General features: G+C 39.9%; 1 protein-coding gene across 6 annotated transcripts in view; it reads left to right on the forward strand.

Moving 5' to 3' along the window:
• Positions 1 to 17,915, forward strand: part of PHTF1 (putative homeodomain transcription factor 1) — a 65,023-nt gene that overhangs the window by 20,475 nt on the left and 26,633 nt on the right. For all 6 annotated transcript variants that reach the window (XM_003409590.4, XM_010589586.3, XM_023547487.2 and 3 more), the window contains 7 exons: positions 745 to 904; positions 2,232 to 2,405; positions 2,515 to 2,604; positions 3,691 to 3,912; positions 15,811 to 15,939; positions 16,349 to 16,621; positions 17,391 to 17,522. In XM_003409590.4, coding sequence (XP_003409638.1) covers positions 745 to 904; positions 2,232 to 2,405; positions 2,515 to 2,604; positions 3,691 to 3,912; positions 15,811 to 15,939; positions 16,349 to 16,621; positions 17,391 to 17,522 — 1,180 coding nt within the window. The remainder of the gene's footprint in view (positions 1 to 744; positions 905 to 2,231; positions 2,406 to 2,514; positions 2,605 to 3,690; positions 3,913 to 15,810; positions 15,940 to 16,348; positions 16,622 to 17,390; positions 17,523 to 17,915) is intronic.

Consider the following 17,915-nt stretch of genomic DNA (forward strand, 5'->3'; position numbering starts at 1 on the left):
TAATTCTAGTGTTCTACTGTAAAAGATTGATTCTGTTTGATCTTATTGACCTTTTAGAGTACAAGTTTACAAAAATATAAATGAAAGCGTAAATATTTTAAGCCGTATTGGCCAACATCTTAAGAGAAGGAAGAGTTGATAATGATCAGGTGTTTTTCAGCATGAGACGTGATACTTCTTTAGAAATGGTATGAAGGACAGGATCCTCCTGGTGATGGGCTGTAGCACAGAAACGGAAATGGATGAAAGAGAAATTTTACCTAGTTTGTGATTTTGCAGATCATGGTCGCAAATGGGACTGATTATTCTGGGGGTAGTCAGGAGCATTCATGAAAGAGTTGAGGGTTGCTGGATTTTGAGGATGGGTAGCACTTACATAGATGGAAAGGAGAAGGAAAGACATTCCATCAAGTGGCATAACAGGCAGTAGGAGGTAGGCGTTGAATGGTGTTCGAGAGGTAAAGCGGAGAGGACTGTGAACCTATTTCCGGAAGATAGATTCTCGTTCTGCGTCACTGACAAGGCTTCCTCTCAGTTAATTGGCATGAATCTTTGGAGAATAGAGTTAACTATAATTTATCTTTCTATTCCTTTAGCAAGCTAGAGGCCTGACAAATAGGATTTCTGAATTTTCTCAACTTCCAGAATAACGTATGGTACTCCTCAGAAGAAAGTGATTTCATGAAAAATTTTATTTTTGGAAAACTAGTTAGTGATATATATATTTTTTCTTTTTAAAAATAGGACTAAAAGAGTAAAATTAATATCTAACAAAGGAACGGAAACTGAGAATGATACAAGTTGTCTGCATCCTATCATTAAGAAGAGACAGTGTCGACCAGAGATGAGAATGTGTCAAACAAGAGACAGTGCAAAATTTTCCGACGGAGATAAGTCCCACAGGGTAAGAGTTAGATGAATATAAGTGTAACATTCAAATCTTTTCTTCCTATCTAAAATCTTCCTGTTCTTAGACTCTGCTATAGATACAAAATAGACACTAATGGGTTTGTATAATTTCACTTAACAAATAAGTGGAATGTAAAACACACAGGGTATGAAAAGGAAAATACCAGGTGAAGACTGTAGTTTATTCTTATAATTTCTAGGACTTGCTTTATTGGGTGCCATCAAGTTGATTCCAACTCATAGCGACTATATATGACAGAGTAGAACTGCCCCATAGGGTTTCCTGGGTTGTAATCTTTACAGGAGCGGATCGCCAGGACTTTTCTCTCACGAAGGCACCAGGTGGCTTTGAACCACTGACCTTTTGGTTAGCAGCCAAGCACTTAGTCATTGTGCAACCAGGGCTCCTTTCTAGGGCTAGAACTTGTTATGGAACCTGCTACTGATCCAGCCTTAACAGTAGGCTGGTAGATGTAATAAACAGATTAGTGTAGAGGCTGCTCTGTTATATTCCAGAGAGATAATGATAATATAGAGTCCCTGGGTGGTGCAGATGGCTCAGCTTATGGTCACCTTGTCTGCTGCTAACTGAAAGGTTGGGGGTTTGAGTCCACCTAGAGGTGCCTTGAAAGAAAGGCCTGGCAATCTGCTCCTGAAAAATCAGCCATCGAAAACCTTACAGAGCACAGTTCTACTCTAGCATACATGGGGTTGCCATAAATCAGGCAACTTATTTTGTTTTGTTTTTTTAAAATGATAGTATAATAAGAGTTTGGGGAATTATTTTCTAGGTAGACTTAGTCTGCTCTTTGTCTAAAACTAACTGCAGTTTGACTTTATTGTCTTGAAAGGTTTTCTTATTTTCTAGACTGTATCATTTAAAATTGGCTAATATTTATTGTCATTACTATATCCAGACACTACTCCAAGTACTTTACATGTACTAACTCATTTTTTCCAGTCACTCTGTGAGATAGACATTCTTATTATTATTACTTTTCAGATGAGCAAACTGAGCCCCAGAGAATTTTAGTGACTTGCCCAAGGTTATGTTGCTAGTAAGCAGAAGAGCTGTCATGCACACTTGAGTTTAACGCAAGCCTGTGCTGTCAATCACCACCTGATACGGCCACATCACTTAGGCTGTTTAGTTTCAAGTTCATTATATTTCTTTGCTGCTATCAATTAATATGTACATTTGTTTAGTTTTGGTTTAGTTTACTTCTACTGCTTTTTAGTTTTCACATGCTTTGTTTTTACATAGGTACATGGTAGAATATTCGGGGCTGTCCCCTGTGAAGGTATTGCTCTTGTCTTTGTAGGAGACTTTTAGGCATTTGGGTAATGGGATTTCAGATGATCTGTCAAGTGAGGAAGACGGTGAAGCACGGACACAGATGATACTTTTGCGTAGGAGCGTAGAAGGGGCCTCAAGCGACAATGGCTGTGAAGTTAAGAATAGAAAGTCAGTATTTCCAAGGCATCTAAATTCTCAGGTAATTTTTATTTTAGTTTATCAAAGTACAGGAGTTAATTCCTAAATCATTGAATGTCACAAGGCATTTAACACGTTTTGCTATGGTTTGTTGGTTTGATTTTTGGCAGGTAAAGAAAACCACTTCGAGGTGGTGTCATCTGGTGCGGGATTCAGATAGCGTGGCCGAGTCGGAATTTGAATCCACAGCTTTCAGCCAGGTAGGTAAAGCGTCCTTTGGAGACATCAGTGTCCAAGGAGTATTTTTCAGTATAATAACTTTATCCCTCTTTTTTTATTGGCAAAAGTAGTGGTTATACTTGCCCGTGCCATCCCCTTTTAAACCCTCCCCGAGCAATCCATCTGTCTGGCAGTTTTTAGACCTCTGCTCACCCCAGCAAGAGAATGAGCTCCTTAAGTTCACTTTTGCTCTAATCTTACAAGTGTCATAGATGATGTTCAGAAAGAAATTATCCAGTCCCTAAATGATGAGAAACCCTGGTGGCATAGTGATTAAGAGCTATGGCTGCTAACCAAAAGGTCAGCCATTTGAGACCACCAGGTGCTCCTTGGAAACCCTATGGGGCAGTTCTACTGTGTCCTATAGGGTCGCTATGATGAGAAGGCTACTTTATAGTCACTTGAAATATGGCGTTTATTCTTAAGCATAATTCCTGTATAAATGAGATTGATGCTGATGAGGACAGATTTTGGAGCAGTAAATCTCATGGGAACCAATGGGCATGTTGTAACATTTGGAATTTTGTAATTGAGAAGTGAGTGGAATTGATGAAGTGTCATTTGGTTTGGTTTTGATTGACAAGGCAGTTAGGGTCATGGAAAAGCTTTCAGATTTGTGTTTGTACTGCAGGAGAGGTGGGCTGTCTATCCTTTTCCTCTGCCTGATTATCCTTTTTCGTGCCGGGGCTGGACCCCTGGACACGACCAAGTCTGCAGTCAAGCTCAGAGAATTTAGAGGAGGGGACACTTTGGGTATGCCAGTAGGCTCAGCCAAGCCAATTAGGGGGTGCTTGCAGGAGCCACCTCCCATCCCAGGATGCCTTAGTTAATAATCCCCAGCGACTTCTTAGAAGGAGCTCTTTTAAAGCCCTGCTTGCTAGAGTCATCAGAGATTAGCATTTAAATGTTAAAATGTATTATTGGTATGTGAAGTCTTAAGAACAAGTGAATATATGGTGGTTAACTTATGAAAGCTTGTCAGCCATTGCCATAGATAACTTGTTTTAATTGTATTTCAGGTGTTTGTTTTTAAGAATGAATGAAAATGTGTATTTTTTCCTGTAAAGGGCTCCAGATCTACCATGAATGGTAGCTCTCGAAACCTCAACATGTCAAGAAGAGACTCAGAAAGCACCCGCCATGATTCCGAGACTGAGGATATGTTATGGGATGACCTGCTGCACGGCCCAGAGTGCCGGTCGTCTGTCACCAGTGACAGTGAGGGGGCCCATGTGAACACCCCTCACTCAGGAACCAAACGTGACTCCAAAGAGGATGTTTTTCAGCAGGTCTGTCAAGGCGATGATGATAGCAGCTAAGATTTTTTGTGTCTCATCACATGCCAGGCACTGTATTATCTCATTTAACTTCACAATAATCCTATAAAGCAAATATTTTTATTATGTCCAGTTTGGAGATGAGGAAATTGAACACACCCTGCAAGTGAAGATAGTGGGATTAGAACTCAGGGGGAAGAACTCTAGCATTGCCTTCACCTAAATTTTTCTTAATAATATTTTTCTCATTATTTCCCCTAGAGTGATCTTTGATGTTCATTTTATGTGATCAGAGTTATTTGAATGATAGGTCTACTGTATACTATTTTTTGATAAACATCCCAGTATAGTATATGAATTAGCTTGCTTCTCTGATAATGTATAAATTGCATGATGCTTTTCATTTCAGGTTTTATATTAGTATAAAATCAAATAACTAGAATTGTAGATGTTTTAGAAGGTATTTTGACCTTCCAACCACTGTAGGAATTCTTTCCTCATCTGTAATGTGGTCATAATAGTTCATACATGGGAATGCTGTGAAATACCTAATGAGATAATATGAAGTGCTTAGTGCAGTGCCTGGCAAAGAGTAAACACTCAATAAATAAGTGTTAGCATTATCATTAGTATCCCCATCAGATGAGCAGTCAGCCTCTGCTTAAATACTTTTGGAGGTGGCGTACTTGTTATTTCATGAGACAGCTTGTTCTGCTGCTAGACAGATTGAGTGATTAAGAAATGGTTCTCATTATTTAACCGGTTCTGTCTCTCTGTTATTTCCGCCTGTCAGTTCTATTTCTGTTTTTCTAGGCAACAAAGAGTAAGTCTACCTGCTCTTCCACACAGCAGCCTTTCAGATGTTGAATGACAGTGATCAGGATTCTCCTTAGTTTTTTGTTCCTTAGGTTAAATATTTCTACAGCACCTTGTAAATAGTGGATGATGGGTATAATTTGTTTAATTATTTAATTTTCTTGATTCTGAGATAGGATTGATTTAGGTTACACATATGTAACCTAAATCCCATGTCATTAAATGTATAAAACCAAACACCAAGCCCACTGCTGTCAAGTTGATTCCAATTCATAGCGATCCTGTAGGATTTCTGAGGCCCCATAGGGTTTCCAAGGCTGTAAATCTTTACAAGAGCAGATTGCCATGTCCTTCTCCTGCCATTAAATGTACACAGTTTTTTTAAACTAACAAGAAATAGCATGTATTTTTCTCATTAAAGTTTTATGCTACTTTCTCCAACTTTGGAATCAAAGTTCGAGTCTAAATACTCTTTACATTCAGTCTGAAGGTTCTTCTAAATTACATTAACCCTCAGTAGTTATAAGAACCCTGGTGGCACAGTGGTTAAGAGCTCAGCTGCTAACCAAAAGTTCGCAGTTTGAATCCACCAGCCACTCCTTGGGAATCCTATAGGGCAGTTCTGCTCTGTCTTGTAGGGTTGCTATGAGTCAGAATTGACTCTATAGCAACGGGTTTTTTTGTGCTCAGTAGTCATACATGACACCATGATGATCCCAAGCACTTTTGGGATTTACATTAAGGCATATCTAAGAATAATTGCATAAAATGAACTCCCCAAGTCAAATGGAATTCATCATTTCCTAATCCCCTCTGCCCCGCCTGCTCCTCTTCTTTTATTCCCCATATTTCTTAAAACCACTCACCACTAACCACCCAAGGCAGAAACCGTGGAGTCCTTCTTGACTCCGCTCTCTCCACCATGTTTCTAATCAGTCATCGTGTTCTCTCGATTCTACTCTCTAAATATCTGAATCCGTCTACTTGTTTTCACCTTGCTTGGTGCAGGCATCACCTCTCATCTGGGTAGTTAAACCAGCATCTCTAGGCTTGCCCTGCTTCACTTCATTTTCCATACTGTAGCCAGAGTGATGCTTCTAATATATAAATCTGTTAACCCCATTCCACTTAAGATTCTTTAATTGCTTTTTTTCCCCTTCTGGATTATTTGCTTCTGATCCTTATTTGCTCTGATAGAATCTCATCTCTGACCATTCCCTCCCTGCTTCTTACTTGGTACACTTTAACTTGACTAAACTTCTTCTGGTTTCTGAAATGTACCAACCCCCACCTACTTTTTTTTTTTTTTTAATTGTGTGTTAGATGAAAGTTTACAGAACACATTAGGTTCCCATTTGACAGTTTGTGCATTAAGTGTTTTGTAGCCTTGGTGTCATTCCCCACAATGTGTGAAACACTCTCCCCATTTATGCCCTGGGTTTTCCATTTCCTTTCATCCTGATTTTCTACCCATTCCTGCCTTCTCTCCTTTGCTTTTGGGCAAATATTGCCCTTTTGATCTCATATAATTGATTGTTCAAGGAGCACATTTCTCTCAGGTGTTATTTATTTTATTTATTTATTTATTTTTTATAATAACTTTTATTAAGCTTCAAGTGAACGTTTACAAATCCAATCAGTCTGTCACATATAAGTTTACATACATCTCACTCCCTACTCCCACTTACTCTCCCCGTCTTGAGTCAGCCCTTTCAGTCTCTCCTTTCTTGACAATTTTGCCGGCTTCCCTCTCTCTCTATCCTCCCATCCCCCCTCCAGGCTAGAGTTGCCAACACAATCTCAAGTGTCCACCTGATATAATTAGCTCACTCTTCATCAGCATCTCTCTCCCACCCGCTGACCAGTCCCTTTCATTTCTGATGAGTTGTCTTCGGGGATGGTTCCTGTCCTGTGTCAACTGAAGGTCTGGGGAGCATGGCCGCCGGGATTCCTCCAGTCTCAGTCAGACCATTAAGTTTGGTCTTCTTATGAGAATTTGGGGTCTGCATCCCACTGATCTCCTGCTCCCTCAGGGGTCCTCTGCTGAGCTCCCTGTCAGGGCAGTCATCGATTGTGGCCGGGCACCAACTAGTTCTTCTGGTCTCAGGATGATGTAGGTCTCTGGTTCATGTGGCCCTTTCTGTCTCTTGGGCTCTTAGTTGTCATGTGGGCTTGGTGTTCTTCATTTTCCTTTGCTCCAGGTGGGTTGAGACCAATTGCTGCATCTTAGATGGCTGCTTGTTAGCATTTAAGACCCCAGACGCCACATTTCAAAGTGGGATGCAGAATGATTTCATAATAGAATTATTTTGCCAATTGACTTAGAAGTCCCCGCAAACCATGTTCCCCAGACCCCCGCGCTTGCTCCCCTGACCTTTGAAGCATTCATTTTATCCCGGACACTTCTTTGCTTTTGGTCCAGTCCAATTGAGCTGACCTTCCATGTATTGAGTGTTGTCTTTCCCTTCACCTAAAGCAGTTCTTATCTACTGATTAATCAATAAAAAACCCTCTCCCACCCTCCCTCCCTCCCCCCCTCGTAACCACAAAAGTATGTGTTCTTCTCAGGTTTACTATTTCTCAAGATCTTATAATAGTGGTCTTATACAATATTTGTCCTTTTGCCTCTGACTCATTTCGCTCAGCATAATGCCTTCCAGGTTCCTCCATGTTATGAAATGTTTCAGAGATTCGTGACTGTTCTTTACCGATGCGTAGTATTCCATTGTGTGAATATACCACAATTTATTTACCCATTCATCCGTTGATGGACACCTTGGTTGCTTCCAACTTTTTGCTATTGTAAACAGAGCTGCAATAAACATGGGTGTGCATATATCTGTTTGTATGAAGGCTCGTGTATCTCTAGGGTATATTCCTAGGAGTGGGATTTCTGGGTTGTATGGTAGTTCTATTTCTAACTGTTTAAGATAACGCCAGATAGATTTCCAAAGTGGTTGTACCATTTTACATTCCCACCAGCAGTGTATGAGAGTTCCAATCTCTCCGCAGCCTCTCCAACATTTATTATTTTGTGTTTTTTGGATTAATGCCAGCCTTGCTGGTGTGAGATGGAATCTCATGGTAGTTTTAATTTGCATTTCTCTAATGGCTAATGATCGAGAGCATTTTCTCATGTATCTGTTGGCTGCCTGAATATCTTCTTTAGAGAAATGTGTGTTCATATCCTTTGCCAACTTCTTGATTGGGTTGTTTGTCTTTTTGTGGTTGAGTTTTGACAGAATCATGTAGATTTTAGAGATCAGGCGCTGGTCAGAGATGTCATAGCTGAAAATTCTTTCCCAATCTGTAGGTGGTCTTTTTACTCTTTTGGTGAAGTCTTTAGATGAGCATAGGTGTTTGATTTTTAGGAGCTCCCAGTTATCGGGTTTCTCTTCATCATTTTTGGTAATGTTTTGTATTCTGTTTATACCTTGTATTAGGGCTCCTAGGGTTGTCCCAATTTTTTCTTCCATGATCTTTATCGTTTTAGTCTTTATGTTTAGGTCTTTGATCCACTTGGAGTTAGTTTTTGTGCATGGTGTGAGGTATGGGTCCTGTTTCATTTTTTTGCAAATGGATATCCAGTTATGCCAGCACCATTTGTTAAAAAGGCTATCTTTTCCCCAGTTAATTGACACTGGTCCTTTGTCAAATATCAGCTGCTCATACGTGGATGGATCTATGTCTGGGTTCTCAATTCTGTTCCATTGGTCTATGTGTCTGTTGTTGTACCAATACCAGGCGGTTTTGACTACTGTGGCTGTATAATAGGTTCTGAAGTCAGGTAAGGTGAGGCCTCCCACTTTCTTCTTCTTTTTCAGTAGTGCTTTGCTTATCCGGGGCTTCTTTCCGTTCCATATGAAATTGGTGATTTGTTTCTCTATCCCCTTAAAATATGACATTGGAATTTGGATCGGAAGTGCGTTAAATGTATAGATGGCTTTTGGTAGAATAGACATTTTTACTATGTTAAGTCTTCCTATCCATGAGCAAGGTGTGTTTTTCCACTTAAGTATGTCCTTTTGAATTTCTTGTAGTAGAGCTTTGTAGTTTTCTTTGTATAGGTCTTTTACATCCTTGGTAAGATTTATTCCTAAGTATCTTATCTTCTTGGGGGCTATTGTGAATGGTATTGATTTGGTAATTTCCTCTTCGGTGTTCTTTTTGTTGATGTAGAGGAATCCAAGTGATTTTTGTATGTTTATTTTATAACCTGAGACTCTGCCAAACTCTTCTATTAGTTTCAGTAGTTTTCTGGAGGATTCCTTAGGGTTTTCTGTGTATATAATCATGTCATCTGCAAATAGTGATAACTTTACTTCTTCCTTGCCAATCCGGATACCTTTTATTTCTTTGTCTAGCCTGATTGCCCTGGCTAAGACTTCCAACACGATGTTGAATAAGAGCGGTGATAAAGGGCATCCTTGTCTGGTTCCCATTCTCAAGGGAAATGCTTTCAGGTTCTCTCCATTTAGAGTGATATTGGCTGTTGGCTTTGCATAGATGCCCTTTATTATGTTGAGGAATTTTCCTTCAATTCCTATTTTGGTGAGAGTTTTTATCATGAATGGGTGTTGGACTTTGTCAAATGCCTTTTCTGCATCAATTGATAAGATCATGTGGTTTTTGTCTTTTGATTTATTTATGTGATGGATTACATTAATGGTTTTTCTGATATTAAACCAGCCTTGCATACCTGGTATAAATCCCACTTGATCAGGGTGAATTATTTTTTTGATGTGTCGTTGGATTCTATTGGCTAGAATTTTGTTGAGGATTTTTGCATCAATGTTCATGAGGGATATAGGTCTATAATTTTCTTTTTTTGTAATGTCTTTACCTGGTTTTGGTATCAGGGAGATGGTGGCTTCATAGAATGAGTTGGGTAGTATTCCGTCATTTTCTATGCTTTGGAATACCTTTAGTAGTAGTGGTGTTAACTCTTCTCTGAAAGTTTGGTAGAACTCTGCAGTGAAGCCGTCCGGGCCAGGCCTTTTTTTTGTTGGGAGTTTTTTGATTACCGTTTCAATCTCTTTTTTTGTTATGGGTTTATTTAGTTGTTCTACTTCTGAATGTGTTAGTTTAGGTAGGTAGTGTTTTTCCAGGAATTCATCCATTTCTTCTAAGTTTTCAAATTTGTTAGAGTATAATTTTTCGTAATAATCTGAAATGATTCTTTTAATCTCATTTGGTTCTGTTGTGATGTGGTCCTTCTCATTTCTTATTCGGGTTATTTGTTTCCTTTCCTGTATTTCTTTAGTCAGTCTAGCCAATGGTTTATCAATTTTGTTAATTTTTTCAAAGAACCAGCTTTTGGCTTTGTTAATTCTTTCGATTGTTTTTCTGTTCTCTAATTCATTTAGTTCAGCTCTAATTTTTATTATTTGTTTTCTTCTGGTGCCTGATGGATTCTTTTCTTGCTCACTTTCTATTTGTTCAAGTTGTAGGGACAGTTCTCTGATTTTGGCTCTTTCTTCTTTTTGTATGTGTGCATTTATTGATATAAATTGGCCTCTGAGCACTGCTTTTGCTGTGTCCCAGAGGTTTTGATAGGAAGTATTTTCATTCTCGTTGCTTTCTATGAATTTCCTTATTCCCTCCTTGATGTCTTCTATAACCCAGTCTTTTTTCAGGAGGGTATTGTTCATTTTCCAAGTATTTGATTTCTTTTCCCTCGTTTTTCTGTTATTGATCTCTAGTTTTATTGCCTTGTGGTCTGAGAAGATGCTTTGTAATATTTCGATGTTTTGGACTCTGCAAAGGTTTGTTTTATGACCTAATATGTGGTCTATTCTAGAGAATGTTCCATGTGCGCTGGAAAAAAAAGTATATTTTGCAGCCGTTGGGTGGAGAGTTCTGTATAAGTCAATGAGGTCAAGTTGGTTGATTGTTGTAATTAGATCTTCCGTGTCTCTGTTGAGCTTCTTACTGGATGTCCTGTCCTTCTCCGAAAGTGGTGTGTTGAAGTCTCCTACTATAATTGTGGAGGTATCTATCTCGCTTTTCAGTTCTGTTAAAATTTGATTTATGTATCTTGCAGCCCTGTCATTGGGTGCGTAAATATTTAATATGGTTATGTCTTCCTGATCAATTGTCCCTTTTATCATTATATAGTGTCCTTCTTTATCCTTTGTGGTGGATTTAAGTCTAAAGTCTATTTTGTCAGAAATTAATATTGCTACTCCTCTTCTTTTTTGCTTATTGTTTGCTTGATATACTTTTTTCCATCCTTTGAGTTTTAGTTTGTTTGTGTCTCTAAGTCTAAGGTGTGTCTCTTGTAGGCAGCATATAGATGGATCGTGTTTCTTTATCCAGTCTGTGACTCTCTGTCTCTTTATTGGTGCATTTAGTCCATTTACATTCAGGGTAATTATAGATAAATAAGTTTTTAGTGCTGTCATTTTGATGCCTTTTTATGTGTGTTGTTGACAATTTCATTTTTCCACATACTTTTTTGTGCTGAGGCGTTTTTCTTAGTAAATTGTGAGATCCTCATTTTCATAGTGTTTGACTTTATGTTAGTTGAGTCGTTACGTTTTTCTTGGCTTTTATCTTGAGTTATAGAGTTGTTATACCTTTTTGTGGTTACCTCATTATATACGCCTATTTTTCTAAGTAAAATCCTAACTTGTATTGTTCTATATCGCCTTGTATCACTCTCCATATGGCAGTTCAATGCCTCCTGTATTTAGTCCCTCTTTTTGATTATTGTGATGTTTTACCTATTGACTTCCATGATTCCCTGTTATGTGTATTTTTTTTTTTTTACTTAATCTTAATTTGTTTGTTTTTGTGATTTCCCTATTTGAGTTGATATCAGGACGTTCTGTTTTGTGACCTTGTGTTGTGCTGATATCTGATATTATTGGTTCTGTGACCAAACAATATCCTTTAGTATTTCTTGTAGCTTTGGTTTGGTTTTTGCAAATTCTCTAAACTTGTGTTTGTCTGTAAATATCTTAATTTCGCCTTCATATTTCAGAGAGAGTTTTGCTGGATATATGATCCTTGGTTGGCAGTTTTTCTCCTTCAGTGTTCTGTATATGTCGTCCCATTCCCTTCTTGCCTGCATGGTTTCTGCTGAGTAGTCAGAACATATTCTTATTGATTCTCCCTTGAAGGAAACCTTTCTTTTCTCCCTGGCTGCTTTTAAAATTTTCTGTTTATCTTTGGTTTTGGTGAGTTTGATGATAATATGTCTTGGTGTTTTTCTTTTTGTATCAATCTTAAATGGGGTTCGATGAGCATCTTGGATAGATATCCTTTCGTCTTTCATGATGTCAGGGAAGTTTTCTGTCAGAAGTTCTTCAACTATTTTCTCTGTGTTTTCTGTCCCCCCTCCCTGTTCTGGGACTCCAATCACCCGCAGGTTATCCTTCTTGATAGAGTCCCACATAATTCTTAGGGTTTCTTCATTTTTTTTAATTCTTTTATCTGATTTTTTTTTCAGCTATGTTGGTGTTGATTCCCTGGTCCTCCAGATGTCCCAGTCTGCATTCTAATTGCTCGAGTCTGCTCCTCTGACTTCCTAGTGTGTTGTCTAATTCTGTTATTTTATTGTTAATCTTTTGGATTTCTACGTGTTGTCTCTCTATGGATTCTTGCAACTTATTAATTTTTCCAGTATGTTCTTGAATAATCTTTTTGAGTTCTTCAACAGTTTTATCAGTGTGTTCCTTGGCTTTTTCTGCAGATATCCTAATTTCATTTGTGATATCATTAAGCATTCTGTAAATTAGTTTTTTATATTCTGTATCTGATAATTCCAAAATTGTATCTTCATTTGGGAAAGATTTTGATTCTTTTGTTTGGGGGGTTGGAGAAGCTGTCACGGTCTGCTTCTTTAAGTGGTTTGATATGGATTGTTGTCTCCGAGCCATCACTGGGAAACTAGTTTTTCCAGAAAATCCGCTAAAAAAAAAATGCAGTCAGATCCCTATCAGAGTTCTCCCTCTGGCTCAGGCTATTCAGATGTTAATGAAGCCGCCTGGGGAGGGTGGGGGAGGGAACAGAGAGATAGGAGAGTAGCACCTCAGAATATAGCCAGAGTTGCTTGTCTTGCTTGGAATGACTGTTATATCTGAGATTCCCGCGGGCACGTCGCCTATGTGTGCTGGCTGTGTGGAGATTGCCCCCGGGGGGTCTGGCCCGCTGGAGTCACGGTCAGATCCTCCGCTTCCAGCCCCACGCCCAGCGTCAAGGCTCCCCTACTGGGACGGTGCACTCTCAACTCCAAAATCAGTCGCTGCCTCCCGGGGACTTCTCGTCTCTCCAGCTGCGTGGCCGTGCCGCCCCCGTGAACCAGGTGGGCCCCCTCCCGGGGTTAGTTCAGATGGGTGGAGTAGCTCCCTGTGCTTGTGCCGCGACCGAGTGTCCCGGCTGGAACGCTGTTCTCCCCACTCCAATACCAGTCGCTGCCTCCCGGGGACTTCTCCTACCGGCTGCGTCCCACGCCGCCCGCGCGACCCGGCTGGTCCCCTTCCCGGGGTTAGTTCAGGGGGTGGAGCAACTCTCCGTGTTTATGGCGTACCTGCGTGCAGTCCAAATCCCTGCGGGACGGTTCCCCGGCTCGGATGCTGCTCTTTCTGCTCCAAGATCAGTCACTGCCTCCCAGGGACTTCTCCTACCGGCTGCGTCCCACGCCGCCCGTGGAACCGGCTGGTCCCCCTCCCGGGGTTAGTTCAGGGGGGTGGAGCAGGTCTCTGTGCTTGTGCCGTACCTGACTGGTACTCTGGCTCCAGGCTCTGGAAACTATCGCTGCTTCCCCGTATTAGTTCGTTCTCCGTCTCTAAATCTGTGTTTGTTGTTCAGGGTTCGTAGATTGTTATGTATGTGATCGATTCACTTGTTTTTCCGTGTCTTTGTTGTAAGAGAGATCCGAGGTAACGTCTGCCTAGTCCGCCATCTTGGCTCCGCCCTCAGGTGTTATTTATTTTATGGGCTTGTCTGTTGTTTGGCTGGAAGGTGGTCTCTGGAAACAGCTTCAATTCCAGGTCAGTAGGGCCATAGTCTTGGGAGTTCTTCCAGTCTCTGTCAGACTAGTAAGTCTGGTCTTTTTTGTTAATTTGATCTTTTGTTCTTTGCTTTTGTCCAGCTCCATCCAGGACCCTCTGTTGTGATCGCAGTCAGAGTGGTCAGTAGTGGTTGCCGGACACCATGTAGTTCTTCTGGTCTAGGGATTGTGTAGGCTGTGGTTCATGTGGCCCATTAATCCTTTGGACTATTGCTCCCTTGAGTCTTTGGTTTTCTTCACTCTCCTTTGCTCCAGATGGGAAGAGACTTAATAGCTGTATCTTAGATGGCTGCTTGCAAGCTTTTAAGACCCCAGACTCTATTCACCAAAGTAGGATGCACGACATTGTCTTCATGAACTGTGTTGTGCCAATTGACGTAGATGTCTGTGGTCTCTCACCCTCAAGCCTAGGAGCTTCATCCTGAGAGGTGTTTGGTTATGTCTAAGAGGTTTCCCTGACTGTGCCTCTTGTGTGCTCTATTGTCTATATTAATATATGAGGAGCACCTACAGTCACGTATGTAGATATATCCACCATCAAATCCGTATCTGCCAGTGGGTGTGCTCCCTTACACCCTCCCGCACCTCTTGGCATATCTATCTACCTATGTATCCATTCATACATTATTGTTTGTTAATGCTGTTGGTGCAGGATTCTCTATGCTATATAATAGTTACTGTAGTTGCCCTTTATTCTTGTGTTCCTGTCAGTGTCCTCTCTTGCCTTGGTCATGTTGTGCTGACTTTCCCATATTATATATTGTCTTGGCCTTCACCACCATTAACACGTCTTCTATTTGGTAATTTTCCTTTCTTCCCCCTCCCGTCCCTGATAACTATCAAAGAATGTTTTTTTCTTTTTAGTGTGTAAACCTTTTATTGTTACTTTATAACAGTGGTCTCATACAATGGTTGTCTTTTTGTGATTGACTTATTTTACTCAGCATAATGTCCTCCAAATTCATCCATGCCCCATCTACTTCTGGCCTTTAACATACTGGGTTTTTTTGTTTGCCTAGAACAGACTTCCCTCTGATACCCATTCTTTTGGCTCACTCCTTTTTATTCTTCTGGTCTTGGTTTGAATGATACTTCCTTTAGGAAGTCTTTCCTGTGTACTCCTAAAGCACTCTTTCCTTCCCTCACTGTGCCATATAGTGATATTTATTTAATTATATCTCCTTCAGAAATCTGGAAACTCCTTTATAGCAAGGACCACATCTGTCTTTCTCTCCATTATGTCCACAGTGTGTCTTTCATAGTAGGTGCTTGTTGGATAAATCAGTGAATCAGTAAATGCTCAGCATTATGCTAAGTATTGTGGTAGAAATACACCATACGGTCCTTTTCTAGAAACTTGTATTTTAGTTTGGAGACAAGATGATTATATGGGAAGTAAGTAAAGGACACTAGAGAAGCTGCATGTAGTTAGATGCTAATTAGCCTGATACAGACTCTGAGCCTTTTAGTTTCAGAGAAGAGCAAAATTAGTGAGGCTTGTGATGGTCAAAGAAGACTGTGTTGGAGAAATGGAACTTGAACTGGTACTTGAAGAAGAAGGCATGATATGGCAGTGGGAGGTGAAGGCTTGTTTTATTGTGACTTTCTCCTCTTGAGGTTTCTATGCTCTTCAGTGTCCTGCTTACCAGAGAAAGGCCTAACTCCTTGGTCATTCACAACGTGATATTTGAGGCCTCCTAGCACCTCTCCTGCCCAGCTTCCTACTACTCCCAGGGTAGTCTCTAGAGATACTTTCTTCCTCAATATCCTATGAGTACAGCAAATTTATCCTCAGTTCCATACCTCTAGCAACCTTGGACATCATGGATCCTGTCTCTCCTCATTATAGAAGACCTTTAGCCTGTGTCCAGTTAAGAGAAAAGGTTTAGTTAAGAAAAAAGGACCAGAAGGCAGCATCATAGAGGTGGTAATTGGAGTGATGAGCGCTGTGCGGGAGAGAATAGAATGATTAGACTGAATATTGGCAAATGAAGCCTGGGAGCTGGAAAAGGGGAAAAAGCTAATGCAGGAAAGAAGGAAGGAGTGAATGCAAACAGTTACATATTTTTTCTTCTCAGAACCATCTATTCTGGCTTCAGAACTCAAGTCCTGCCTCTGATCGAGTTAGCGCAATAATCTGGGAAGGAAATGAGTGCAAAAAGATGGATATGTCTGTACTGGAAATAAGTGGCATCATTATGAGCAGGGTAAGGTTTAATATGTTTCCAGACATTTTAAATAATCTAGTTAGTGATAAGTAGCTATTCCATAGAATCAATTTAGTGATCAAAACAAAATGACTCTGCATTTGAGACACAAATATGTATATTTAATTTTTGTAGTCCGAGCCTGTACTTGGTAGTATGCTTTTTTATTCTTTATACATTGCATGATCTCTATTAGCGTGATCAATTGCTCAGTTATACTCCACAAACATTCCTTATCTCATATAAAGCCTAATTTTTAATAAGGTCTAAAAGTCATAAATCTGTATGTCATTTTAAATTTTTACTTCTATTTGTCTCTTTTTAATAATCTAAAGAGTATTTGATAAATACTGCCTGATAACTGCATATGCCTCTGCCATAATAATGGAAATTTTAAATTAATCCCCAGGTTAATGCCTATCAGCAAGGAGTAGGTTATCAGATGCTGGGAAATGCCGTCACCATTGGATTAGCAGTTTTTCCTTTTGTGTATCGACTTTTCCGTGAGAAGAGCCTTGACCAACTAAAGTCTATTTCTGCTGAGGAGATTTTGACTCTCTTTTGTGGGGCACCACCAGTTATACCTATTATTGTTTTGTCTGTAATTAATTTTTTTGAACGATTGTGTCTTACTTGGATGTTTTTTTTCATGATGTGTGTGGCAGAGAGAACATATAAACAGGTCAGTAGAAAGAGAAGTAAAATTCCTTATGTCTGCTTTTGTATATGATACCGCACTGCAGTGTTTTTGTTTTCTTCATTTGTTTTTTTTCCAAAAGTTTTTTTTTCCGTAAGGACGATGAAGGATTGATGGTGGACTTTTTGTATTTATCCACTTAACAGTTGTGTTATTGACTCTCATGACAAACGGCACATTGTAATCTGAAATTTCCTGAGCCTCGTGTGTAGGAGTAAGTGGCTTAGCCAGTGAGTGACCTAGCAGACTGCTGAGCACCTGCACCTCAGTGTGCCTTTGCTGTTTTTTTCACTCACACCATATGTGGTAATCCTCAAAGTGATAATGTTTCTGTGAAAATTGGCCAAGTGAGATGTAAATTTATTGGAATTCAGTAAGAGTTATGGATTGAGGACTTAATACTGAAGATATACACAAGAAATGTGATTTTGAATGGAGACACCATTGGGGAGTAAGCCAGAAGCCTGTATAAACATTTGAGTTTGCGAAGTTGGGGAGTCACCAAGGTCTCCAGAGACTATGCCTGGCAAATATCAAGAGCGTACCGTATTGTGAAGAAGTATATGATGTTCTTTAGAAGCAATAGAGTAACGAGCTGTTAACTAAATTTTTTCACTGCCTGTCTTAGTGATTACTGATTAGAATTTAATCCCTTTTAATATGCTGGGAGTACTGTTTACAATTATATAAGTAAACACACAGAGACGTGTAACATACGTTTTACTTTGTGATTCTTATTTTTAACCCCCTATAGAGATTTTTATTTGCAAAACTCTTCAGCCATATTACATCTGCCAGGAAAGCAAGGAAATATGAAATACCTCATTTCAGACTTAAAAAGGTGGAGAATATTAAGATATGGTTATCACTTCGTTCCTATCTAAAGGTGAGTTTTATTTGATTAACAATAGAACATATGCAATAATATGCAGAGAACGTGCTCATTGAAGTTTCTGGAAGCAGTTTCTCAGGCAGTGTAGTCCTGTGTGTTGTGCAGATTGTATCAGTGGCTGACAAACTTCCTGGACATCACATTAGAAGTAATCTATCTACAAACCTGTTGCCATTGAATTGATTCCGACTCATAGCAACCCTATAGGACAGAGTAGAACTGCCCCTCATGGTCTCCAAGGAGTGGCTAGTGGATTTGAACTGCCGACCTTTTGGTTAGTAACCAGCCTCTTAACCACTGCACCACCAGGGCTCCACAAAGCTGATACCAAAAAACAAACCAAACCCACTGCTGTTGAGTCGATTCCGACTCATAGCGACCCTATAG

This window comes from Loxodonta africana, chromosome 3 (genome assembly GCF_030014295.1).
Source record: "Loxodonta africana isolate mLoxAfr1 chromosome 3, mLoxAfr1.hap2, whole genome shotgun sequence".
Classification (NCBI taxonomy): domain Eukaryota; kingdom Metazoa; phylum Chordata; class Mammalia; order Proboscidea; family Elephantidae; genus Loxodonta; species Loxodonta africana.